Source organism: Siphateles boraxobius, unplaced genomic scaffold (assembly GCF_051911475.1).
Source record: "Siphateles boraxobius isolate OS27281-9 unplaced genomic scaffold, OSU_SipBor_1 24, whole genome shotgun sequence".
Classification (NCBI taxonomy): Eukaryota; Metazoa; Chordata; class Actinopteri; order Cypriniformes; family Leuciscidae; genus Siphateles; species Siphateles boraxobius.
In genome coordinates, this window is record NW_027508855.1 from 7225135 (window position 1) to 7251686 (window position 26552).

The 26552-nt window shown below is 37.8% G+C and overlaps 3 protein-coding genes across 10 annotated transcripts in view; 2 read left to right on the top strand and 1 right to left on the bottom strand.

The window, feature by feature from the left end:
- osbp2b (oxysterol binding protein 2b) overlaps positions 1-3772 on the top strand; it is a 94740-nt gene extending 90968 nt beyond the window's left edge. For all 8 annotated transcript variants that reach the window (XM_077241076.1, XM_077241078.1, XM_077241080.1 and 5 more), the window contains 4 exons: positions 342-437; positions 839-1023; positions 1545-1765; positions 1945-3772. In XM_077241076.1, coding sequence (XP_077097191.1) covers positions 342-437; positions 839-1023; positions 1545-1765; positions 1945-2087 — 645 coding nt within the window. In that variant the 3' untranslated portion in view covers positions 2088-3772. The remainder of the gene's footprint in view (positions 1-341; positions 438-838; positions 1024-1544; positions 1766-1944) is intronic.
- A 485-nt stretch (positions 3773-4257) lies between these two features.
- Positions 4258-20100, bottom strand: atp6v0a2b (ATPase H+ transporting V0 subunit a2b). Its single transcript, XM_077241075.1, has 20 exons — positions 19150-20100; positions 18326-18404; positions 17954-18051; positions 17343-17480; positions 16192-16289; positions 14819-14945; positions 14616-14698; positions 14196-14289; positions 11862-12074; positions 11599-11749; positions 11313-11452; positions 10962-11119; positions 8907-8997; positions 8350-8468; positions 8050-8260; positions 7840-7959; positions 7640-7759; positions 7434-7551; positions 6519-6690; positions 4258-5393 (listed from the first exon to the last, which is right to left on the bottom strand). Exons 1-20 carry the CDS (start codon positions 19264-19266, stop codon positions 5291-5293), a joined length of 2550 nt encoding a protein of 849 aa, XP_077097190.1. The 5' UTR covers positions 19267-20100; the 3' UTR covers positions 4258-5290.
- Positions 20090-26549, top strand: trmt2a (tRNA methyltransferase 2A). Its single transcript, XM_077241087.1, has 12 exons — positions 20090-20210; positions 20665-21299; positions 21501-21609; positions 23732-23913; positions 24082-24196; positions 24316-24431; positions 24513-24624; positions 25070-25192; positions 25294-25369; positions 25458-25574; positions 25672-25768; positions 26151-26549. The coding sequence occupies exons 2-12, from the start codon at positions 20671-20673 to the stop codon at positions 26311-26313; spliced, it is 1839 nt and encodes a 612-aa protein (XP_077097202.1). The 5' UTR covers positions 20090-20210; positions 20665-20670; the 3' UTR covers positions 26314-26549.
- The last annotated feature ends 3 nt before the right edge of the window (positions 26550-26552 follow it).

Consider the following 26552-nt stretch of genomic DNA (forward strand, 5'->3'; position numbering starts at 1 on the left):
TTTTACACAATCACATTTTGGATAACAGATGTTTATGTTATTTAGTTCAATTGTTCAAAACCTAGCAATGTCAAGGAGAAGTTTAGTTATTATTTTTTTCCCTAATAAAGTAGTTTTGTGATGTACTCTTCTGAAACTACTAAAACTGACCAAAAAAAAACATTTGGCAATTGAACAATGCAGCCAATGAAGTTTTTGATTGTAAAAAAGTTTTTGGCTTTAGGAGACTTTTTCTGTTCAATAACAAAAACTTTATTGAGGAAAACACATACCTCCAAGGGCACCTTTTTTTGAGAACCACTGGGAAGTCTTTCTCTCTTTTGATCCTGTTTTTCTTTTAGTCAGGAGATATTGATTTAGTCAACCACACGACCAAAGAAACCTGTCAGCTGAAGTTCTCTCCCTACAGTTACTTTTCAAGGGAAGTCCCACGAAAGGTACGTTTTGGACTTAAATTGTCTATCCCAGGGGTGTCCAATCCTGCTCCTGAAGTGCCACTGTCCTGCAGAGTTCAGCTCCAATCCCAGTTAAACACACCTGAACCAGATCATCGAAGTCTTACAAGGTATACTAGAAACTTTCAGGCAAGTTGGAGCTAAACTCTGCAGGACAGTCTCTAGGACCAAGTTTGGACACCCATGGTCTACCCTGTCCTTTTTCCTGTCCTTCTCCCTGTGATTAATATTTGAGTTTTACTGAGAGTCGATAAGAACCAGTTTGAATTGATCTAAATCATCTTTCTATCCTGCTTTTCTATCCTACTCTCTCAATCTCTTCAAGCTTCTGTAGTTCAACCCCAGAGCTGTTACCCTTGTTCTCCTTGTTCTCCCACTGTAAGGTCACAGGGGTGGTGATGGACAGTGACGGCCAGGCCCACTATATCCTGTCAGGCACATGGGACGATAAGATGGAGAGCGCCAAGATCGAGCAGAGTAGCCGAGGAAGCAGCAGCTCTGAGGGCAAACAGAAGACGGTCTATGAGACTCGCACACCCAAACTGCTGTGGAAGAAATACCCTCTACCGTAAGACACGTCAAGTAATGCATGACACATTCAAGAGGGTAAAATGTATGTTCAGTGGGCTGTGTAGTATTAATGTCTGGCTCGTAATGCAATTCAATTTCCTATATTAGATCAGTAAATTACTTGCATAATGACCAACAGTCCAAACTACCTACCAATCAACTGATCTAACTACCTGCCTACTGAACAATGAACCAAGTTACATACCAAACTAAGTCCTATGGGTAGTAAGCTTGGCAGGTAATCAGTAGTTGCAGTGGAAGCTACTTAAATACTTAAGTGCTAAACTACCTACGGACCCGACTCCTTACCGGCAGACCAATCTATCTACCTGCAGAACGAACTACCTTCTTCACCACTTACTTAACCACCAGACTAACTACTGAACTAACTAAAGATGTAGTTAGGCCTTGCTCAACAGATTAGATTCTCTGAATATTTAAATTTTTTGCATTTGTTTCAATTTTTCATTTATTGCTCTATTTGTTTGTCATCCTCCTCTCTCAATCACCATCACACAGAGAGAATGCTGAGAACATGTACCATTTCTCCTCTCTGGCTTTGACCCTGAACGAGGAAGAAGAGGGTGTTTGTTTGACGGACAGCAGGCTGAGGCCAGACCAGCGGCTGATGGAAGCGGGACGCTGGGATGAGGCCAACGCAGAGAAACAAAGGCTAGAGGAGAAGCAGAGAGCTACGAGGAGGAGGAGAGATGCTGAGGCATCCAATGCCATAGATGAAGGTAAGGGGAAGTCAAAGTTCACGCAGGACAGTAACGTCCCTGTGACATTTTGTTGGGTTTCATACCTCAAACACCTATACCATTAAAATATAAATTCCAGTTATCTACCACAACAGTTTAGTCAGAACAATCCCAGTTGGCTGTTCTTCTGATGATTGTATTGTTGTTTTGTGTTCCAGGACGAGACTTTGAGTGCTACAAGCCGCTGTGGTTCCACCAGAGGACGGATGAAATGACAGGAGAGACTAGTTTTGTTTATAAGGGGGGTTACTGGGAGGCCAAAGAAAGACAGGATTGGAATATGTGTCCTGTGATCTTCTGAACACACAAAACACTGGACTAACTCTGCAGATAAACAAAGACAAAAGGGGAATAAACCCTCTATTTGGACTTACCTCTTGGGACTGCAGAGATTGTGGAGACAGGTCGTCAACACTTGCGTGTGTGTTTAGTGTGAGTGTGTGTTTGCGGCCCAATGACATATATCTTTGCCTGACTCTTAAACGGACTCTGATGTTCACCTCAAAGATGAGTGTGTGGGAGAAATGTGCAGTTGAACTCTTCTAGACAAGTGCCGCCCCAGTTTATCTTCCAAAGCAAATCAGGTTCTTTTTATTCAGAACAACCCTATCACAAATGCACTTTCCTCGCTTCCCAATGTCTCTTACAGTGAGTACAAGGCTCTGAGTCTTGTTTAGAATGAGATCATATCAAAGACACTCCTCCCCCTCCTCTGCTGGCCAGGACGTAGAAACTTACATATGGAGGAGAATCAACACAACGAATCTGCAACATTTATGTGTATTATCCGATTGTTCAGCTTGTGTACTTCTTTAAATTTCTTATCAACAATACCATATTTGGACAAAGTAAGTTCTTTTATTTGCATATCCCAGAGAATTACAAATTGGGCTCTTTTATTGGACACTCAGTTGAAGACTTTCTCCCAGCTCCGCCAACTTTGCATAGCTAGTGACAGATAAGATTCATGTCATGTCTTCAGTTAGCCAATGAGCTTCAGACAAGCATTAAAAGAGCCCTTGGGTCTGTTGTATTGGACAGTGCAGGCATTCTGACACAGACATGTTTTACACTCATGAATTGTCATGCACATTAATTTGCTGCTTCCTGCATTGGTGCAGTGGAGCCCCCAGTGGACATTTTCATGTTACTGTGACAGCCACAGTACAGTGCATAGCAATGCAATTAAAAATCCTTTTTTTGTACAATCAGGATACTTAATGAATGAACAATCAACCAATAAAAGTAAACAAGTCACTCTGCTTGACTTTCTCAGAGGAATTATCCATTCACAGAACAAAGTGTGATACTGAAAACACAATTGAAGTTTTGTGTTTATAATATGCTTGTATTTATTAGTAGAGATAGTAGTTTAAAACATGCCCAAAGGTTCCTGAAGAAGGGGGCAGCTATATTTCACGTTACAATGTGGTGATAGAGAAAAGCAGCACGTTGCATATTATCATCTTTTTGAACTGGTAATGTCAGTGTCCCTGTAACACAAAATTGCATTTCTTATTGAGGTTATAAATCATCATTAGGACTCAGGAGTGACAAATTTCCATTTTGCAGATATTTCTATTGCAAAGTTGTATAACTTCAGTTAGACTCGCAGAATAGAATCCTCAAGTATTTTTTTTTTTTTTCATCTTACGAAAGTTTTCAAAACCTGACATCACTGGAGATGTTCTCACTTTATTTCTGATTGCTGGCAAGAATGTAGAATTAGGCTCACGCCACTATATGTATTTTGTGATAACCATATTATTAATACTAATACTGCTATTATGAAAGATACAAAAGTAATGATCCCATGCCATCCTAATAAATGCTGTTTTGGTTAAAAAAAAAACAGAAAGAATTTTAACTAAGATGTTTACTCTTTTAATATAAAATTATCCAGCTAATCAAAGTTTAATTTTTGACAAGCTGTCAATGTATTTATTATAAATGTTAATATTTTTTATTAAAGCACACTGACTTGCATACTTGCAGGCCCTTTTTATGTCTGTATACATTTGCTAGGAATGTTTTAGTATAATGCAGAATGAATGAAGGGGATATGGTGAGTTTACTTTTAATTGAACCCTGGTTCAGGCTGTGTTTTGAGAACTAATGAGCCTAATCTAGAGATTTTCTGACCTCTGAACACAAAGTAAAATCAGCTTAAATATTTTTTGCATGGTTCACCGGTTCAAGATGTGGTAATAGAAAGAGTGTACTTTCAGCTTTGGATGAATCATCAACTGGAGAACTACCAAAAGATGAAACTAGTAGGACATTGAAGGACTATTAGCATGTGCTGAATGATATAAAAAAGTGCTAAATTACAAGTAATCGTTTATGAATTCAATAATTAAGAATGGGATTAGGAATTAGGAAAGTGATGTCTTACAAACAACAGAAACTCTTCAGGTGACACTGTGAAAAGCTTTTGCTCAAAAATGGCACTGAAATCAAAAGACATTGAATCAATCTTCACAGGTTTGATTTTTATTGTGTAATGTTAAATATTGAACTCCTGTGCAAAGTATGGAATGTACGTTACCTAAGCACAGAATCTTCAAATGAAAGATAGAAATCAAAATGAGTATGATTAATACATTTAAAAAAATAATAATAATTGGAATGAGTTCAGTGGCTCACAATCCACACACCAAAGTGTCACATTAAATTGAGTTGTAAAACAAAAAAAAACCTATTCTGAAGAGTCAGAACAGAGTAATTGAACAGATCTATGACGGTTAAAACACTAAAACATCTCCATTTATGATACAATTAAAATTAAATGACTGACAGTTTCACAACTCTCTGACTTTAAGCTTTGCCCTGAACAGCAACACAGATGATGTATTTCATTAAACTAATAAATTCTTAAATGACTTGAACTGAAAAATTTAATCCACCACCCATTTGAATACATTCAGCATGTTTGGCACTTAGAAATATCAGAGCCTCCTGTGGGCTAAGGAGATTTTTCAACCACCAAGAAGATCATCTGCAGAAGTATTTGAATCGAACACTGAGCTGTATGAAGCTCTCTGATCTTTACAGCACCAGATCAACACTATGAATCGCCTACATGAGCTAGAATGATGTTTTAACGCTGTGGAGGATGAAAATTAAATCCTAATGTCATTCATTGAATGTGCTCAGCTATGGAGAAATGCGTATCTCTCCACAGCCAACCGGCAACATGGTAGAAAAATGATATTCCAAAACTGCACTTTTGTGAAGAGCTGACAATACATTCAAGAGATCTAAAGCACTCACGGGTCCTATTTACAGTCCAGAGTCTTCTTCTTTGCTTTACCTCAGTGTTTAGTTGATGGTTGCAGCAGAGCATCTGATGCGGCTCAGTGTGTCAATGCTGATATGGAACATATATAATCTGGAAAGAGTATTTGGTTGTGCCAGATTGGCATGTAGTGCAACACTGTATACAAATCTGTTTAAAATGAAGCTCACAGATCTGTTCAGGTCTGGTTTTTAGAGTCCCACAATTCATAACAGCCCTTCGTTTTCAAAGCTGCTGTGCATGAGAGAGAAGGCAAACGGTACAAACTTGACGCCAGCGCCGCTGTAGAACTTATTTTGAAACTCCACCCTGAGGAGAAAGAGATAATTTCCGTTTGAATCATTTGTGTTCAGCAACTAACTTTGATGCGACTGCTGAATACTGATCTCGCCAGAGCGTGATGGACTACAATAATACATGGTTTTGAGGATAGTGGTGCAGGGCTGGACTGGGACAGAAAATCGGCCCTGGCATTTTGGCACAGACTGGCCCACTACATATGATCATAAACACCACCCATCTTTGCACGCCCTTAAATATGTTCAACTCCTATTCATTAAAACCACTAATGGCATGTAATGAGTGAGTAGGAACGAGTGAGAGTTTACAGATGAAATAAGTACAAAATTGTAATTTATTAATACAACTGAACTATTCTCCGCTCAAGCTTTTATTTTGGCGGAAAACATGGATACAAACGCGTCTCATTAAACTTCTAGTAAATTGCTGTAATCGTCAACAATACAGATGTGGAAATAATGCGTAACTAGGTAATGGGTTCCTACACTCATAGCCAAAGTGTTTTAAAAAGTAGTTCTGCTTACCACAGACTCTACACTTTCTCATCTCTCTCCTGATCCTCCTCACTATCGTCCTCATCAGCCACTGGAGCTGATGAAGGTCCTGCTGCTGAAGAAAACACATATACTTTGACACATTTTACAGCGTCTGCTTGAGGGGCCTATATCTATTTTTCACGCTATTTCTCTGCACATTCCTTGCGTTTCTTCTCCATCTCTCAGACTATAGACAGATACACAGTACACTTGACACTGCACGCTCACTCAAAGCACAAAGGGGGAGGTGTTTCAAGATGTGATTGGGCCAGCCCAGTGTCAATCAAGAAAACAACCAATGGGCCGCTGATCTACGTGTTTCATGGGCCGGTCTGTCATTGGAAAAAAATATGATTTTTTTTTTTGACCAGTGCATTACATCGGCACTAACCCAGCGCCGTCAATTAAACAAAACAAAACGAATGGGCTGCCGATGTACGAGTTTTATGGGCCGTAAAAAATAAATAAAAATAAAAATAAAAATAAAAATATGAGATGTATCGGCCCAAAAAGCATGTCGGCCCACCGGGCATTTGCCCGGTATGCCAGATTACCAGTCCAGCCCTGTAGTGGTGTATATTTGAGGTTTTGTACTGACCAGTGGAGTCTGAGAGCATGAAGGAAGGCTGAAAGTCCCTCCATCACCAGCAGGATGGATACAGTGAGGACAGCAAACAGACCAAAAGCAGGCACCAGGAGCACAACACCCCAACTGGTGTCCACACGTAGGCCGTCCCGCATCACCATCGCCCACAATACTTCAGAGAGCTCTGGATCACAACAAAACAAGTTTAGCATTCTTTTATTTTAAATGGAGCATATTCTAGCCATTTTTATGGCCAATGTGCACTTGACTGGCTGTTACAAATGGTAAGTATTATTTTAGATGCTTGAATCTCACCAGCGGTTCTCTACCCATAAATAGTTCTGTACTTAAGGGGATAGTTCACCCAAAAATGAAAATTCTGTCATTTATTACCGTCATGTCGTTCCAAACTCGTAAGACATTCGTTCATCTTTGGAACACAGATGAAGATCTTTTTTGACAGCCTATACAACTACCACTTTCAAACCCTAGAAAGGTAGTAAAGACATCACAAAAGTGATCCATGCGACTAGTCTATAGTAGTTGCAATGGAGGGACAAAAAGCTCTCAGATTTCATTAAAAAAGATCATATGTGTTTCAAAGATGAACAAAATTCTGCGTGAAGCAATCCTTTAGAAGTCATTTGGTCATTGTCCAACAGAAAAATCGAAGAAGAAGCTTCTTGTTTCAAAGTATTTTATTAACACACACTAGGAGATATGTATTAAATTAATAAACAAACCACATTTTGTAACTCCATTAGTTTTAAGAACTGTATATTCTTCAATAAAAAACCAAAGTTGTTGAAGGGAAAAATTAAAGAAATACCATTGCAGTTTCCTTTTATCATTATTTCTTTTTAGCATTTTTATTTTTTAGCACTCCTCATACAAAACGTAACAGTCATTCATGGATACGTTACTCACGGGCATGTGCCAGGCTGAGAGCCCACAGGCGGAGGTAAGACGCAGTGTTAGAGATGCAGCCCAGACAGTACTCTATAGTGTGGATGGACTGATTGAGGAACAGATCTGCAAAATCAAGCTGTAGAAGAAAAGAAACATTCTTAGGCTCACAAGTTGTTTATTCACACCAAACGGTGTACTGAACTGGTTGGTTCTGAACGTCTCACCCCCTCTGATTGGCTGTCAGAGTTTGAGGAGTGGCTGTCCAGACTGCCGCCTTCCTCCATATCATGAACTTGCATGAGAGAGAGCTCCTCCTCACTGTTCCGTCGTACACGCTGATACCCCTACAGAGAGAGAAAGAGAGAAAATGAGCCAACAGGCTTCAGCTAACTGGAGAACACACACACAAAAAGAGGATCCTCACCCTGTACATGCTCAGGCGGTCTCTGCCCTTGTGTTGCCAGTAGAGGTAGAGAGGTTTTCCCAATAATAACACAGGCACAGAGAACACGGCCACAATCACCAGGAACACTTGAAGCCCGGCCTATGGTAAAGAGGGAAAGTAAAAAAAAGAAACCAATCTTTTTAGCATGTAAAAGCGGAATGGCTACACATCTGGTTCTTTGAGTCTAACCTGTCCTGGAAAAAGGGGTCGGTTGGAGTCCCCCTGCATCAGGAACATGTTGATAAAGTGGATGAGGATGCTGGGAGCTGTCTGAGAGTCTCGGACTGTGAAAAACAGCCACTTATAGACGATCATGAAGACCAGATAGCCGAAGAGACACAGCAGGAAGAGCAGCTCAGGAATAAATATCAGGTACAGATTATATGTCCGTCTGAAGTGCCTGAACACAAGATCATATGAAGCATTAGAAGGATCAAAGTCACAACATTTAGCACCGATCTATTGGAAAAAGCTTTTCAAATATCCCACAGGTGATTGAAAACGCCAAGGATGATTCCAAAAGTCATGTGGATTATTCCTACAATCACAGACATCTTCATTTTATAGGAGTTCAGGAAGGTGAGACGGTTTGATGCCAGGTTCCAGATCTACAGAGAGTGCAAATAAACTGTTATTAAATGAAAAATAATTATACATTTTATCAAGATTATAAACTCATAGTTTTTCATTCACCCAGGAAACGAATTAAGATATTAAGTAAAGTGACATGCATACATTCCTAATCGTGCATTGTGGCAATATCCAACATTAAGTTGCAGCACTCCTGGATTTCAGTTCTTATTATTGTGTTGTTTATGTATATTTTAACTAGCACTGTGTCGTTTACTGGTAAGTACTTGTGAGAATCTGTATGTTGCATCGTGTGAATATTGTACATTGATATTCCACACCAGTATATATAAAACATATAATCAAGCTATGTACAAACCATAGACTTTCAACCTCCATTACACTTGTTTTTATGGTGGCGATAATAAATTAATTTGTTTTGATTACATAATAATAAAATGAAGTCAGAGACCTACCGGGTCTATTCCCACAGGATATGGCCCTTTAAAGACCCCTGTGATGTTTGGATCCAGTGCAAGTAAGCGATTTGAGCTGACGGTGTTAAAACTTAGGAAGAGGAGAAAAAAAGAGAGCACATTAGAGCCACATACTGTACACGAGAAATCTGATGTTCCCTAGAAGTAAAATTGCATTGCATCATCTACATCATCAAACACCAAAACAAAGCTCCAAACTTTGCTGTCAGAATTCTGGATGTCTAGGGAAATAAATTTTAAATCCTCTTGAAATGTTTACATTTATTGACTTCAACAGATACATGATTGCAGGGATTACACTACTATTCATAAATTTGGGGTCAGTAAAATTTTGGAATGTTTTTGAAAGATGTCTCCTTTGCTCACCAAGGCTGCAATTATTAGATAAATATACAGTAAAAACTGTAATATATATATATATATATATATATATATATATATATATATATATATATATATATATGAACCCCAACATTTTGAATGGTAGTGTATCCAGCATAAACCTCTTCAAACAGCATCATGAGACTCAAAATTATTGTTGCCTCCCCCTATTTGTGTACTTGGATTAAGCTGTCAGGATAAAAACTGGCTGTAAAAGTAGCTGATAAATTGAATTAGCTTTAGTGACGTCCATATTTCATCTCTGTGGAATCATGGAAAGTTGTACCTATATTTTAAAACAATTACTAGATAGATAAGAGATTTAGCATACTACATTTTAAAACATTTGCTGCACACTGCCTACTGTGTGTGTACACAGTCATGGTCAGAATTATAGGCACCTTATTGGCACATTATGAAATGACCACAATTATTGGCACCCCTATAAATTCTTATGAGTAAAATACTTAAGTACATTCGCATTCATATATATATATTTTTAAATGTAGCAAACCAGGGTGACAAGGAACATGAAATTGTTCAGCAATGACTGGTTTCACAGGAGTATAAATATGAGAAAACACAGAATTCCCTTAATCGTCCATCACAATGAGTAAAACTAAAGAATATAGTTCTGATGTGCAGCAAAAGATTGTTTAGTTTCACAAAAGTGAAAGTGGATGCAAGACAATAGCAAGAGCATTGCAGATTTCCATTTCCACCATCAAGGCAGTAATTAAATAATTAAGGAGGGAAATAATTAAGAAATCTGACTAGAAGAGGACATGTGTCTATATTGTCTTAATGCACGGTGAGGAGGAAAGTTTGAGTGGCCAAAGACTCTCCAAGGATCACAGATGGAGAATTGCAGAGAATAGTTAAGTCTTGGGGTCAGAAATTCAAACACACCAGATGGGTTTGGTCCAAACAGGGATAAAAAAGTACCCAATGCCCACGGTTAAATACACTGGACGTCTTGTTCAAATACATGGTATCATGGATTCTAGCAAATACCAACAGATAAATCAAAACCTGACCGCCTCTGCTAGAAATCTTATAATGGGCCGTGGTTGGATCTTCCATCAGGACAACGATTTAAACAAACATAAAAAACAACACAAAAATGTGTCACTGAGCAAAAATGAAGCTTCTGTCATGGCTGTCCCAGTCCCCAGACCTGAACCCTGTTGAAAATAAGTGGGCTGAACTGAAGAGAAGCACCACCAACATGAATCTGGGAATCTGAAGGATCTGGAGAGATTCTGTATGGAGGAATGGTCTCTGATCTCTTGTCAGGTGTTCTCCAAACTCATCGGGCATTATAGGAGAAAACTCAGAGCAGTTATCTTGGCAAAAGGAGGTTGCAAAAATGATTAAATAAAAGGGTGCCATTAATTGTGGCCAACTGGTATTGCAGAAAAAACATTTCATAAAGAGATTTTCCTCACATTTCCAAGTGTTTTACTTCAATGTAATGTTAGATTTTTGTGAATTTAATTAAATAATAAAAGTATTAAAAATGCAAATTTATTTTACAGGCTTCTTTGTTCATATTTACCAAGGGTGCCAATAATATATATATATATATATATATATTTTTTTTTTTTTTTTTTTTAAGGATGAAGCTTGGTATTCTGTGCTTTGAACACTCACTCCCAATCTCCATTCTCGAACATAGCGCTGACATTCCATCCCGAGCCGAACAGGTTGAGTGATTTGGAGAAGCAGTCGTTGTATATTAACCCGGTGTAGACTGAAAATATGCCCATTAACAGGATGATGTAACGGCCCTCGAAAAAAATGTTCCAGATCTAAACAAATGAATACAATGTTAATCAAACTGTAATCCAGTTAACAGAAACAGAACACTATTACTAAGGCTAAATAATGTCTTAGCATTTGATTTCTTTTTAAAAACCACATCTAAATGAATGAGAGAGGAAAGTTAATGCTTGGTTGTGTGTAGGCAAATACAGCCATGTCAAAACAGCAAGCTGAATGCACCTCATTCCTGGTTCTCTTCAGTTTACGGTCATTCTCATAGAGAACCATCCACAGTGCAAACAGTGCCATGATGATGCCGTGCCCGAGGTCTCCAAACATCACGGCAAACAGGAAGGGAAAGGTAATGATTGTATATGGAGCTGTGCGGTGTGATAAAAAAAAGCATTCACATCTTATCTAAGCATATGTATAAAGCATTGAGGACATGTAAAATGGGGACATGTTTATATGATTGAGGATGTAAAAAAATGTCCCCTTATTGTCTTTTGAACAGCTGCCCTCTCACCTGGGTTGACCTCTCTGTAGCTGCCCACGCCGTAAGCGTCCACTATATTCTGAAAGCCTGAGGTAAACTTGTTGGTGCGTATGAGGGTCGGTGGAGTGTCACTGCTTGGGATACGATTGACAAATGATGGAACTGTGGCTCCACTCTTCCTCTGATTAAACAAAACAACAAAAATAGCACAGCAGATTTAAGGATATGTGCACACAAATCAATCAGATGTATTGTAAATAATGCACCACCTGAAATAATGTCAGGTTGCTTACCGATCCATCCTCTAGCGCTCTCCGAAGAGCAGGCAGATCGTTTACAGGACACCACCCCTCAGCTATGTGGCACTTGTTTGTGACATCAAAACTGCAGAGGTTGAGGATGTGGTATATGGCCTTCATTTTCTTAACCTGGATTACCCAAATGTACACCGACTCTGAGGCCTTGATCAACACCTGCCTCAGGTAATCCTCAGTGCGGTAAAGAACCTATGAAGAAACCACCAAAAGCATTTCAACAACGCAACATAAGAGTGTTAATGTGCTAAAAATAAGTTGAAAATAAGCAACTTTTTCGTAATTATAAGAGAAAAGATATAAACAGGTAGAAAACCGCTGTTCTAGAAGTATTAATAATTAGGCCTATCGGATGTGTGTATTTTCCAGAAGGTTAATGACAAATGACACGAGCAGCCACACATGGCATTTATTGCCCTAGTTTCTGAACGGTGCGCTCAGATGAACATAAAAGCATTTTGCCCTGCTGATCAGCATATATCTTCAATCAATCGAGAAACATTTTAAGCAAAGAAACAGCCCGATTTTCTTTTCATGATTGACTGGGCGAGCCTTTTCATTTTCATAGGTTTTCCTATATTTTGTCCTGTTTATGACACTTGAACAGGAACCTAAAAGAAACAGTGTGTGTTGAGCGTATCAAGTACACATGATTCACTAGTGGAGAATTGTCCAGAGCCTAGACCTCATGAATATCATGTGCTTAGCCGGGCCACTAACACAATCTTCTTTCTCTCTCTTACAGAGCAGTACAAGCAAACAAGCAAACTCAAATGCCTTTGAAACTAACCTACGCTACGTTACAACATCAAGCAATATTCCAATAATTTATATAATTATAACACTTTATATAGGGCCATTTTCATTAGGAGTAGCCTAGTTTCACGTTTAGTAGGTACATTTTGCTTACTACTTATTTAAAATAGTATAAAAGTCTGTACATTATGTAATTAAAAATGTTTTCATTATAATATTATAATTTTACTTTAGTAAAAAGATCCGAGTTATTCCTCCACTTGTAGAGATGTAGAGGAATTAAGACTAAAAATAGAAGATAATGTCAGTGACACTTTTGATATTTATTGATACAAGTTATTCTATATAACGTGACTAAATTAAACGACAAAGTCGTTAGTGAAGATTATGCAACAGTATTTAGAATATAATATAATATAACATGCAATGCAAACTAGTTTGGTTACAGCTAAAATGTATCGTTCTCATTCTATCATTCACCCTGCCTCCATTACATATCTTTGTCACACAAGTGTTTGATCACCACATTTGAGTGATCATTGCAAAACGTTTATATATTTATTCTGTTTAAATACTTTGTATTCTATATACAGTACCCATCAAAGGTTTGTAAACACCAATAGGAAAGTGTGTCCAAACTTTTGACTGGCACTGTACTATAATACACATAAATAATATTGCTACTGTACACATAAATAATATCGGCCGATATATCGGTATCAGGCTTTTTTTTTATCGTTATCGGCAGCGTCCCCCAAAAATCCATATCGGTCGGGCTCTATCATAAATTCAACGTTTTGAAATCGGACATTGCGTTACCACAGAAACAGTACTTTAAATTTTAGCTGGCTCCTTACCCTAGTGGGTGGTGTCGGGTTTCATATTACAAAATTAGTTTTTAACTATTTTATAATAAAAAAAAATCTAACCTTGACAAAACATATCGTCGGAAAGGACTGAGAGTCAATCTTCCATATTTGGCGACTGTTTTTGGATAGAAGTGACATAGTGAAAAATGTATTAAGAACACATAAAAAAAATTCAATGGATTGTGGGTGTCACACAGTGGCTATATTTGGTATAGCGCCTAAACAAAATCTCATAGGAACTTCAATTTTTGTGATATCAACTTCAAATTTGGAACACAACTTGGTTAGACATATGGCTTTGATTTTATCAAAGCCATTTTAGAGTAAAAATTATTTTGTAAAATATATATTTTGTATAAAATAAAAAATGTTTAGTACAGTCTATTTGTTTTATTGTAAACTTCCATTACTTTTTTTTTACACTTTCATTTTTTTGAGTGCATTCACTTAAACGTGCTGAGTGTCTTCTTTAAAATGACACCAACCTACTTCTGTATTCCAAAGCATTCACGGATTACTTACAACCATTTTGAAGTTTATGTTCAAAAAGGGGGGTGACAGTTAAGGGAAAGACCAGCCAGTAAATGACTAGTGAGATCACACTTACACTCTTCTTCATTCGTGTTCCACACAAAATGTGTCTCTCATAAACTTTAACAAGTGAGAAGACAAGCTCATCCTGACTCACCGTGTGCAAGTCCTGAATACGTGTGCGGAGCCCCTCCACCACATCTGTTCTCTCCTCGTTACTGTTGGGGTACGGGTAGAGGTGACAGTGGTAGCTATGGAAACAAAAAAACAATCTTTTCAAAACTACAGCACTTCTACTTTCTATAAAAGAATAAAATTACTCAGAAAGATTTCAAATAAAATTAAGAAATGAAAGTCAGGAAGCTTCCCCTAAATGTAACAGGGAACAAGCCATTTATAAATCTTTATAAACAGCAGCTGCTCCCCATCTGTCTCAGTGGCGCAATCAGTTAGTGTGTCGTGGTTAAATGCAGCGGATATATGGTAGCTCAACAAATAAAGTTCTTTAAACAAGACTGATTAACAGAATCACTAAGTAGAAGTAGTATATATTCATTTAATTTAAAAACCAAGTTACCAGTCACATATCTTCTTAACTTTCTGTCCAATCTGATCTCCCCAGTAGGAGATAAGGAACACCACATTCCTGGTTGGCTCCCCCTGACAGACCAGACAGAGAACAGACCATCACAAAAAACCTGATAGCTATAAACTGAATCAAGCATGCATTTTTGTTACCAAAAAGATGTGATGTTATAAACAAATGTCAACTGGTCTTACCGAATCAGGGTCTCCCAGAAGCTCGTCCACCTCAGAGTAGCTGAGGATGGTGTAGCCCTTACACACTCTCCAGAGCATTCGCTCAAATGCCTCGATTTTTACGCTCTGAATGAGGCCAGAAATGAACCTGAGCAGCAGAGACAGAGGATTACGAGCTTAACTTTACAACAGTGGCATGAATTGAAAACTTTTTGGATATTAACAGCACAGGTTTTGCATTCCTTTAAACATCCTTCTAGAAATCAGAATATACTCATATATACATATATATATATATATATATATATATATATATACATATATATATATATATATATATATATATATATATATATATATATATATATATATATATATCTTCAGAACACAAATGAAGAAGTTAATGAAATCTGAAAGAAATCTGTCCTTCCTTTGACAGTCTATGCAACTATCAATTTGTTCATAAAGTTCATAAAGAGATCGTAAAATTAATACATATGATTTGAGCGGTTTAGTCCAAATTCTCTGAAGAGATTCAATCGCTTTACACGATAAACAGATTTATAAACAGAGGCTCAACCGAACGTGCGAGCACAAACCTCATTTGTACTTGCGGAAGATCAAGCGTGCTGCGTAACACAAGAATTAATGTCATTGGTTCTTGCACATTAAGCGAACATGCTTAACCTTCCGTTAACCACAACACTCCAAATTGGCTAGTGATTTAAGTGTTTCCCGCCACAGTTGATTTTTACCGGCATTTGGGGGGTGTTAATTACAAACACTGGTTATATAAATTAAAAGCCTAAATTTAATCTATTCATCATATAAAGCAATCGTGTCTCTACAGAAAATTTGAAATAAGCCACTCAATTCATTTGGATTACTTTTACAATCTCTTTATGAACTATTTAAAGCATCAAAGTGGTAGTTGCGTAGCTGTCAATGGAGGGCAGAAATCTCTCACATTTCATTAAAAAGATCTTCCTTTGTCTTCCGAAGATTAACTAAAGTCTTATGGGTTTGGAATGATATGAGGGTGAGTAATTAATGACAGATTTTTAATTTTTGGGTGCACTATCCCTTTAAGGCCCGGGTATTTGCCGTTTCCTGCATTTCGCTCTGTTCACATAGAGTTGAGCGAGCAAGCCTTTTAAACTATACAACATTGACTGCAAGTGCAGAGGACCTTTCTTTTCCAAGTGATCAAATCATACACACATAGCTACGCTGTTGTCCACACAGACATAAAACAATTGAGCTGCACACAAAAGGTATGCAACAGCGGACTGTTCTGATGATGAAAATTACATCACATTAACTGTTGGTGAGCCAGAGCAGAACGCAGACGAGGGAAGTATACTTTCAACTTTATGTTTTTAAACACTGCTCACCCAAGCTTGGCTCCAAGCCTCTGCATGCTGGTGTAGTCCATCACAGGTTCTTTCTCTAGAAACGGAAACTCTTCATACTGGGCCTGTGTCGACTCCCTCTAATCATACACAAGCAGAAACACAGCAAGAGATTAGATTCACAAACACATAGGGCTGGGTGGTATATTGAGTTTGTACGATATATCAATTTTTTTTTTATAAACGATATAGAATGAGGTAATACTGATTATATCGATATACAGTTGTGTGATATTATGAGCGCATCTGAAAAATAGCGGAGGAGACAGAGTGAGCTGCTGCAAGGAAAGTGCATAGTCCAATTTGTCCGAATAATAGTTGACATGTATAGTTTAAAGTGGCTTGCCCCATCAGATGCTCTGACAGATACTCGTGCCGTATAATGCTTTTGAGGTGTGGTGTTTTCCTTAGTGCATAACTTTTCACAGATGTATTCTTCATCTGTAAATGTTAGAAAGTCATGCAAAGATTAGCATTTTGCTGTCGAGAGTGGACAAGCCTTCCCCAAATGAGTCTCCGCTAAACTTTACACACTTGAAACTTCACACAATGAACGAGCGCATGTGCGCCAAACAGACGGAGCGGAAAAGAATAGGATGCAATAATTCTGACTAAAATATAGCTACATTTTGCTAAAATATTTGTTGTTGGACAATATACCAAGATATTTACCGTTTATCGACACTCAGGCAAAAAAAAAAAAAAGATATTATTTTTTTTGGCCCATATTGGCCAGCCCTAAACACATTTTAACCTCCATGATCAAGAAGAAGAGGTCAAGAGTTAAAAGTTCTGGCAGTCAGTGAAAATCAGGTGACTACAAATCGCCTGCATGAAACCCACAATCCTGCTCTCTAGAGATAAATTCCTTTCAATTACACCAAAGAGGTCGAACATGGTCATGCATCAAAAACATCAACAGACACAGAGAAACAAAAGACAAAATGCAGACAAGACTGAACTAAGATTTTTTTTAAACTTTGATTCATATGGAGCTGTTTGTTTAACAATAACATTGCGATAATGAATAACAAAAGCATGGTAAATCCTTCCACCAGTCAGACGTTCCCCTTTTTATTTAAGCTCAAACAAAAGCTCCAAACTTGTGACAGGGAAGGAATCACATGTCCTACCTCTACACTGTGGTGCACAAAGTTGCGTGTGATGCGCAGCATATGTGTGTACTCAGTCAGCTCGAGAAGGTTCTTCTGGAGTTTCTCCTTGTTCCTGGTGACCTCACTCAACTCTAGTTCCAGTCTCTGAAGTTGCTCCTAAAAACAAAGCACAAAGGCCTCAGTCATAACTAAATACCAGCATTCATATCAATACACTGGCAAGTGTTCCTGAAAGAGATCTAGAAGAAAACTGCAAAACAGACTTCAGCTGATTGATTGACATTAATGTCAAATACAGGCAATAAATGAATTAAATAAAGACAAGACAAAACAATGGATATGCAAATAGATTTAAGAAAGGGCCAATGCCAAATATTCTATCAGTGTAAATTAAGGGGAGTTTTTAAATGTTCTTAAAAGTTATCTTTATATCAAAAGTAAAAGTAAATAGCTCAGCTATGAAAAGACAGAAAACAGAATTATATAAATTACATTTAAAACAGAACTCTAGTTTAACTAGGTAACTGCCAGTGAGAATACAGACAGGAATAAAAGACATCTGAATGTGTCTGAAAGGTCAATTAATAACACTAGAGCTAAACAAATGAGCAGTGTTGAACAGATCTCACCATTATGACCATCACATGTTTGGGTAATGGTGCCGCTGGGTTTACCTCCCCTTCTGGCAGTGGGATGTCTTCTTTTTTAATTTCCCTCAGAAGATATCCTATTACACAAGTCCACTTTGAGTTCATTATCATGTCTGTTTCTGAGCATTGATCAAGTGCCATCACAACATATTAAAATGAAACACACCTTACTGAATAAACTCGACTGAATGCAATGTGAATAACCTATTTTGTATAGGTTCAACCATAATGTGTTGAGAAAGTATTGAGACCCTTTAATAGATCTATCACTTTACTGAAATACTGTAACATGATTTTCTGAATTATGCCATTGGCCTTATTAGATTAAGAATTGAACAGCAACACTTTTACCCAGAATCCTCTCCATCTCTTCACATTTCTTGATTTCATTGACAAACTTGCGCTGAAAAGAGTTCACACTTGGGTTGAGCTGAAACAAATAAAAACATCAGATTAGTAATCATGTACATTAAAATAATAAGTTAAATATGGAAATAATTGAACTATATTCTAACTATTTGAATTTACACAGAGTTAAACATTTTATAAAGATTCTATCTTAATGACTTAATGAGAGTTAATTAAATTGGTGAAAACTAAAGTGTGCTAAACATTTATAGATCTTTTAGATCTGGTGCTTGATTTTAGTGTTCTGTTTTTTTGCGATTGACTCTGTACCTTATTCTTTAAAAAGGTTGCTTGAAATAAGAATTTTTAATAAAACATGTGAGCTTACTGGCAACAGGGTTGTGCCTATAGGGTAAAAAAATTACCCATTAAGCACAGTCAGACTTTTTGTATTTAATTATGTATTGTACAACTTAATTGAAATGCTTTTGTCATTTAAAATTAAATCAAATATTATTGTGTGAGCGATTATTTTAACACAGCTTATTGTACTGAATTATACTGTGCACTAAAAATGTCTCAATGTAGATTTTGGTGAGCTAAATAGGTACGTTTACCCTACTTTATTAAAAATGGAGAAATGTTCGTCCGATTAAAGACTTGATCACTTGTTGCTGCTTTTAAATAGCATTAAATAGCATAATTCATTTCACGTCACATAAAAAGCCATTGGGTTGTGAACCAGTCAGCTAAACACAAGCCAAGTCAATATTTCAAATAGGAAATACACATAATCAACACATTATTATAAAAAACTATACACTTACGTCTCTGAACTCCAGCAGCCCCAGTTCGCCGAGTTCACTGATACAGTCATAAGCGGATCCGGACTGCAGAAAGAGCTGGGCCAGACACATCTCCTCACTCCGAAACAACGAACCCATGTTGACAAAACACGTCCTATCCTCACCAGGGGAGGTTTAAGAAGTGTTAAATTCACCAGGTAATGAAGTTAAAGGTGAATAAGAAACCCTACAGGTCCAGGTTATGTGCTGACTGGACTCTTGGACTGGGCTGATGAATGAAGGTCTGTCAGCGCTGGGGCACTAACTTCAGCTTCGGCCGCTTTATCAGTGACACGTCTCCCGTCTCCAGTCCCAACAGCCACATCTGAACAATGAAAAACCGCTGTAAGTCCTTACGAATCAGATCCAAAGCTCCAGTACTGTTGGGTCGTCCATCCCAGGCTGAAGTTCGGCTGAAATCCCACAGCACCGAGTCTTTTAATAAAAGTGACTTTCCGTTGTAATTTACGCTGTCTTGGTTCCAGATAGCACCGAGCTAGAAGCTAAGATACTGTCGAAGGTGTTTGGCCTCTCATTCAATAATGTGATCTCGGTGAGTTATCCCCCCTGTTGTCTCTTACAGACTATCATGTAATGTTTAACAACAGTTGATAGTCATTCGTGCTTGTTTCTGTCTGTCTCTTCCGACCACGAACCTCTTATGCAGACAAACTTCTTGGTCCGTCACAGAGACTCGGGACTTACTTTCCACAGTTGAGTTACACTTCAAAATAAAGGTCTCGGCTTTTTTGTGCTAGATCAAATTAAAAGATGCACTGGAATTAAACGATTTTAAATGTCTAAATACAATGCAATTAAATTACCATTGCTATTTAAATGTAATAATATATTTAAAACAATTAGTCTTAGAAGAACAGTATTAAATAGACCTTGCTCGGTGTTCCCACAATGCGCTGCGTATGACACGTGTTTCTGTCTCAAAGATGGCAGCTTACATGTATGCATAAAGTGCACAGTGGTTTAGAGCTCCTTCAGGATTTATTGTAAAGAACACTGAATATCAGGGTGATTTGACAGCGCAGGTTTGTTCAGACGGTGTGAAGAAATATCAGAAATAACTTTGCTTTCCATTTGCTTTGCATTTAATTGTCCTAAAAATAAAATCTGCTTAGTTTTTTAGTCGTGTTCCGTCCATTAGTTGACATATAACATGCCAATGTATTTTTTTAGAATGTTAAAATGTACATGCATATGAATATGAATAAGGGAATTAGTATATCTTGTGTATATCCTGTATATAACTGTTAACTATTTTTAGTTTTCAATGGTCCTGCTGTGTGCGAAAATAATTTTTAATGTAAAAATACTCCATTGTAGTCTCTCAATTAATATGATGTCTTAAATCTATGTATAATAATTGTAGATGAAGCTAGACATTTTGGTTAGTTTTAAGCAAATTATAGCATAACACATAGCATTCCATTGCTAAAACAGATTCTTGAAATTGAACGTCTAATAATCAGATTCTTTGGGCAGATCAAAATGACAGATGTTGCCGTTGACAAGAATGTTCCAGCTGGTTCATTACCAAGAACAGAAAAGGAGCCAGACGACCTGATGGAGGAGAAAAACTTAGGGAATCAGACAGAAGCAGCAGCGGAAGGAGAGGGCGCAGCCAGTGATGTGTACCGTTACATCAAAGGAGATCTCTTTACCTCAGAGATCTTTAAAGTTGAGATTCAAAACTTGCCCAAGTACATTGGTTTTAATGACCTGAAGAAGTTCCTCAACAAGCATGGGATCAATCCTCACAAAATCAAGCTGTTTAGCAGACAGATGTTTGCCTTTGTCACTTTTAAGAACCAGGAGGAAAGGGACAAGGCCATGAAGGCAGTGCACGGCATGCAATGGAAGAGTAAAGTGCTGAGTGTACGGCTGGCCAAGCCCAAAGCTGATCCCATCCTCAAGAAGAGGAAGCAAGAGGAGGAAACGGAAGGTGGCCCGCCGGGTGCCAAACGTGCTGCGGGTGGCCAGGAGGTAGAGGAGGATGAGGAAGAGCCTCTCGATATCCAGATTGCCAATGCTGTGACACCCTTGTGGAACGTGCCTTATGAAGAACAGCTGAAGAGGAAAGAGAAAGAAGTTGAAGGTGTTCTCCTGAAACTGACCAGGTATTTCTAGTTTTCTGATGGGTCTGGTGACATGCATATCCATGAATGGCTTCCAGATATTTCTTTTAAAATAGCAAAAATTGATAAATTGCATGACATTGTCACCCATATGAGCTCATGTATAAACTTCTGGTGGTATAGAAAATTATGTTAGTCACTAAAAGTTCCTTCAATACAACTACCTTCCTTGATACTTCTCAGAGAAATTGGCAACAACAACAAAGCCATGCTTCCCTGGCTGTTCGTTCAAAAAGAGAAGTACAACAAAATGTGCTGCCCTCTCGAGGCCATAAGACCATCACCTGTGCAGGTAAACCATCTGCGTACTCACATGCTCACATGTATTATTTTAATCTAACACATCACATATTTAACTAAATAAATATCATAAACTATCATGGCATTACCACTGTATTCAGCATAAGAGTTATTCAATGGCATTTAGAAAGGTCGAATATTTAACATTTGTCACGTCCCATGCACATTTAACTTACCGTCAACTTTTTTAAAGAGGTGGTAAAACACGATTTCACTTTTCTAACTTTAGTTAGTGTGTAATGTTGCTGTTTGAGTATAAACAACATCTGCAAAGTTACAGCGCTCAAAGTTCAAAGCAAACAGAGATATTCGCTTTTTTAAAAATCAATTTCTAAGGACTACAGCAAACAGCCAGTTTTGGACTGCACGACATTCCTCCAGGGTTGCTGACGTCAGTAAACCCCATTATTTACATAAACTCCTCCTCCGAGAATACTAAAAAAGGGGAGCGAGGCCATTTTATATTGCGTTGGTGAAGAGTTATTGTTGTATAGGAGTGTTGATGCTGCCGCAAAGTCGTCGAAACGCTGTTATTTTCATCAGTGCCCGGATTGCAGGTCCACTTTGTTCAGCCTTCCTAGGGTCGCGGGAGTTAGGGATCAATGGTTAATTATTACCCAAATTTCGCTCTCTGTGTGGCACATGTTATGGAGGAAAGCTTCCACAATCTTCGCGAGTTTAATGCATGACTCGCACAACAGCTTGTGTTGAAAGATGAAGCAGTTCTAACTTTAAGAACAGAGGCTGCAGTTTACGGGCCACAACCTGTAAGTATGATTTATTTTTCGTCGATGTGTTTTCCTGTAATAGTTCGTATTGTTAATTGTACGTTGTAGCAAGGAAGTAAACAAATGACAACGCTGTTTGGCTCTGCAAACCAGTTTGTTAAATGCTCATTCATACTTAACGTTATCCGACAAACAACTAACGTTACAAACTTTTTTTAAATCTCAACGGCGAAATTGGAATTAGAGTAAATTAATCTTTGATTAGAGCTTTTATGTATTGTTTATCGCTTGTTTATCTACAGGCAAGCTAAACATGGTTCTGTGTTTGATTTGGCAGCCGATGTTTAGTGTTCTTTTTGGGTTAATAGTTCTGTCGACAGATATTTGGCTACAATCGATCTGAAAATACAAAAGTAAACGTGCCATACAGTCAGTAACGATCACTATAGATCCGCAGTCTTTACTCAAAAAAATCCCTTTGAGGACTGTAGGATAATTTGTTAGAACGATTATATGAAATTCTTGTTTATGAAGCTTATTATTTTGTAATACTATAATAATTAGTACAATTAAATAACAGCATATCTAAAAGGTAATGAGAGAACAACAAAAAACAAACCTTTCTGAAACGTCGTTTAACAGCCGTTCTTGAACAGGTTCTGCTCAGTCATCTTCATTAACATTCTCTGGGTCCGATTCGGGCTCAAATTGGTATGGTTTTATTGACGCCATCGTTTATAATACACCAAAGCACAAACTAGGCTACCGGTAAAGGTACAGGGCGTGACGTTTCCGGAAACGTGCACTACACGGTTAGCGAATCACAACACACTGGGCCAGCTAACCAATCTGAGCCCATTGCGTATTTTTGAGGGATTGGCTTCATGGAGCCCGTAAACCATCAGACCGTTTTTACAAGGAGGGGCAGAGAAGTGTAGAATAAAGGTAAAATATATGAAAAATAACGCAATTTTTTAAAAACGAAGCATGAACACATATTACAGTGCACCCCACAAACACAATCAAGCCTTTGAAAAAATGCGTTTTACCACCCCTTTAAAGACGATTAAAGAATGTTATAATGTGTAAATCTATAATAAAGTGATGAATAATGATAGTAGGCTATTTATGGTTTGCCTTTGTACAGTCCGATACGGATCCTAACGGACCACACTCAAGCAGCTTATTTCATGTATTATTGCCATGGTAGGTTACAGTTTCGCGGGTGCTTATTTAGCACATTCTGACTGATTTAATGAAACTTTGAAGGTTAATTAAAAACTATATACTGTAAAAAGAAATCATCCGTTTAATAAAATCTATGGTTACAGAAATGGTATGACTGAGTGTGATTGTCACTGTCTGATAAAGACCCTATACTTGCAGACGGAGTACAGGAATAAGTGTGAGTTTGTGATTGGAGTGGGAGCAGATGGTGAGGATAAGACTGTGGGCTTTCGTTTGGGTAAGTATAAAGGAGGATCCTGTGCAGTAGTGAGTCCATCAGAAACCACCCATGTGTCTTCTGAGGCCAAGAGGGTTGTGCAGGAGTTCCAGCAGTTTATCAGGTGAATGAATTTACTGTTGATTGTTTAATGTGCATTTAAAACTAACTATATTTATGGGCCTATCAGTGAAATTTGTTTTAAAAGGGTTTTAAAATCTATGTCTGTAATACACATCAGCCAATGTGCATGTATTTATTTCTATTTTTTGTGTGTTGTTATCCTGAACAGGACCACTCCATATGCAGTATACAGTCCAGAGACTTATGAGGGTCATTGGCGGCAACTGACAGTACGAACAAGCAGGATAAAGCAAACCATGGCCATTGTTTTCTTCAATCCACAGGTAAATAAGAGATTTATTCAGTGTTTATTTTTGTGTCCACTTTTAGACATTATTCATTTTACAAATCGTGGAACTATTGTTACTGCTGAATAATAATTATAATTTTTTTAACAAACTAGAAACTCCAAAAAGAAGAACTTGAGGAACTCAAACAAAACCTGCGTCAGTATTTTACCAAAGGAGAAGGAAAAGAAAGTGGCCTCACATCTTTGTACTTTGTGAGAATGGGACAAAGGTAAACCCCCCAAAATTTAAAATGAGATTCATTTAGATTTTGGAGCACTTTGCATTAATTTTTTAACTTGCATCAACCCAGGACATCTGCGGGTACAGAGGACCTGCCATGTGAACATGTGACCGGAGAAGAATGCATTCACGAAGAACTTCTCGGACTGAAATTTCGCATTTCTCCTCACTCATTCTTTCAGGTAGTTTATTGAGGTTTAACACTACACTACGATAGTTAAAAAGCATCAGGAAACTCATTCCTTATTATGCCATCATGTATGTGATTCAGAATATTAAGGTATATTAGCAAGCATATTCGTCTAAACTTTTTCAGCTTCAGAATCATTTTTATTCTGGTGTCACTATTGTCCTGTGCATTGGGTTATCAGCACCAAGCACTAAGCATATTCATTTCCACCCCCAATGTAATACCAAATTTAGCATTTTAATCAACAGTAAATTTTTTTTTAACCTTTTACCATATGTCTTGGTGCATTGCCATAATATTGAATCATTAGTTCAGTATCGTGATATGTATCAAAATGGTGACATGAGGGTATCGTGGATATTAATAAATTAATATTGATTAAATGTCCTGCATTATTGCTATTGTAAATATTTATTTTTTTATTTTTTTACTGCCAGACGAACACACCTGCTGCTGAGGTTCTGTACTCTGCTGTGGGTGAATGGGCTCAACTGGACCAGGACAGTACTGTACTGGATGTGTGCTGTGGAACAGGAACCATCGGCATTTCACTGGCAAAGGTGTGGCATTTGCTTCTAAGAATACACAAAGAAAACAGAAAACTGTTCTCAGAACATCAGTTAGCTTAGAAAAAAACTAAATTCTGTGTTGTCATTAACAGAGGGTGAAGAAGGTGATTGGCATTGAATTGTGCCAGGAGGCCGTGCAAGATGCTAAGGTTAACGCTGAAGCTAATGGTAAGCCAGAGTGACATTATCACTGTCCTATTTTTCTCTCTCCATCTCATCTCCATGTTCTACTCAGACTTCAAATGTACATTTTCAGGCTTGACCAATGTGGAATTCCTCTGTGGAAAGGCTGAAGATGTGTTACCCACTGTTCTTAATGCTGTGGTATCCCCCAACGTCACGGCAATCGTAGATCCCCCGAGAGCAGGGCTACGTACGTAAAGTACTCTATCATAGTGTCTTGATATTACTGCTTTTAACTTGTAGACGTGGTGTTTTTAAGTTTTGACCCAGGTTCTCACTCTTAACAGATTCCAAAGTTATTCTAGCAATCAGAAGAGCAGAGCATCTGAAGAGACTCGTCTATGTTGCCTGCAATGCCAAAGCTGCTATGAACAATTTTATTGAGTAAGTTTATTTTCTATTTAAAGTCAACACGAAATGCATTTGCAAACAAATATTACTTCCATAATGTGAAACAGGATGTATAACAAGTCCAAATTTAGGTCAGGAACATCAAATCTATCACAAATTGATTGAATTGTTAAATAGCTGTATTACATATTAGGATATGAAGTGGTTTGAGTGGAAAAGGTGAAATATGAGGGATTTGTGACGCAAACCTTGTTACATTTTTGCGGTTACACTTTATTTTAAGGTGTCCATGTTACAGTGTAATTATACATTTAAGTACTGAGTAATAATAATTAAAATGTTCCCATTCAACTATATTAAAGTGAAATAAGCACATCAGAGCCTACTCCATGTGAATAAATTGTTTGTCTAAAAGTCTCTGTAGAGCTCCTTCTAACCGTGTACGAGGAGCCCCTTTCCGTCCAGTGAGAGCTATGGCTGTTGACCTCTTCCCTCAGACCATGCACTGTGAAACCATCCTGCTGTTTGAAAGAGTGGACTACAGCTCCAATACTGACAGTCAGACTACAGAGACCTGAAGCCCTGCTGTCCTTACCATCTACCATGCTGACACAGCGGTTTCTCTTCTATTAAAACTCCTGGATGGTAGTGTTGAGGAGATAAAAAACTATGTATTTCAATTGTTTGTGTTGTTTTTCCCCCCAGATTTTAACTGACTTGATCAAAGTGCTCAAACCATTACCATATCTTTGTATGTGTTTCCTTTTTTCTCTTTTGTTTGCATTAAAACAACCCAATCAAAAACAGCACAAGACAT

Excerpts from the sequence above, each read along its gene's own strand:
- atp6v0a2b (XM_077241075.1), bottom strand. The coding sequence starts at position 19,266 with ATGGGTTCGTTGTTTCGGAGTGAGGAGATGTGTCTGGCCCAGCTCTTT. Across the intron at positions 18,052-18,325 it reads AGAGATGGAGAGGATTCTGG|GATATCTTCTGAGGGAAATT; the intron begins GTAAAAGTGTTG and ends CTTGTGTAATAG. Across the intron at positions 6,691-7,433 it reads TCTCAGCCTGGCACATGCCC|AGCTCTCTGAAGTATTGTGG; the intron begins GTGAGTAACGTA and ends GTTGTGATCCAG.
- trmt2a (XM_077241087.1), top strand. The coding sequence starts at position 20,671 with ATGACAGATGTTGCCGTTGACAAGAATGTTCCAGCTGGTTCATTACCA. Across the intron at positions 21,300-21,500 it reads GTTCTCCTGAAACTGACCAG|AGAAATTGGCAACAACAACA; the intron begins GTATTTCTAGTT and ends GATACTTCTCAG. Across the intron at positions 25,575-25,671 it reads TCCCCCGAGAGCAGGGCTAC|ATTCCAAAGTTATTCTAGCA; the intron begins GTACGTAAAGTA and ends CACTCTTAACAG.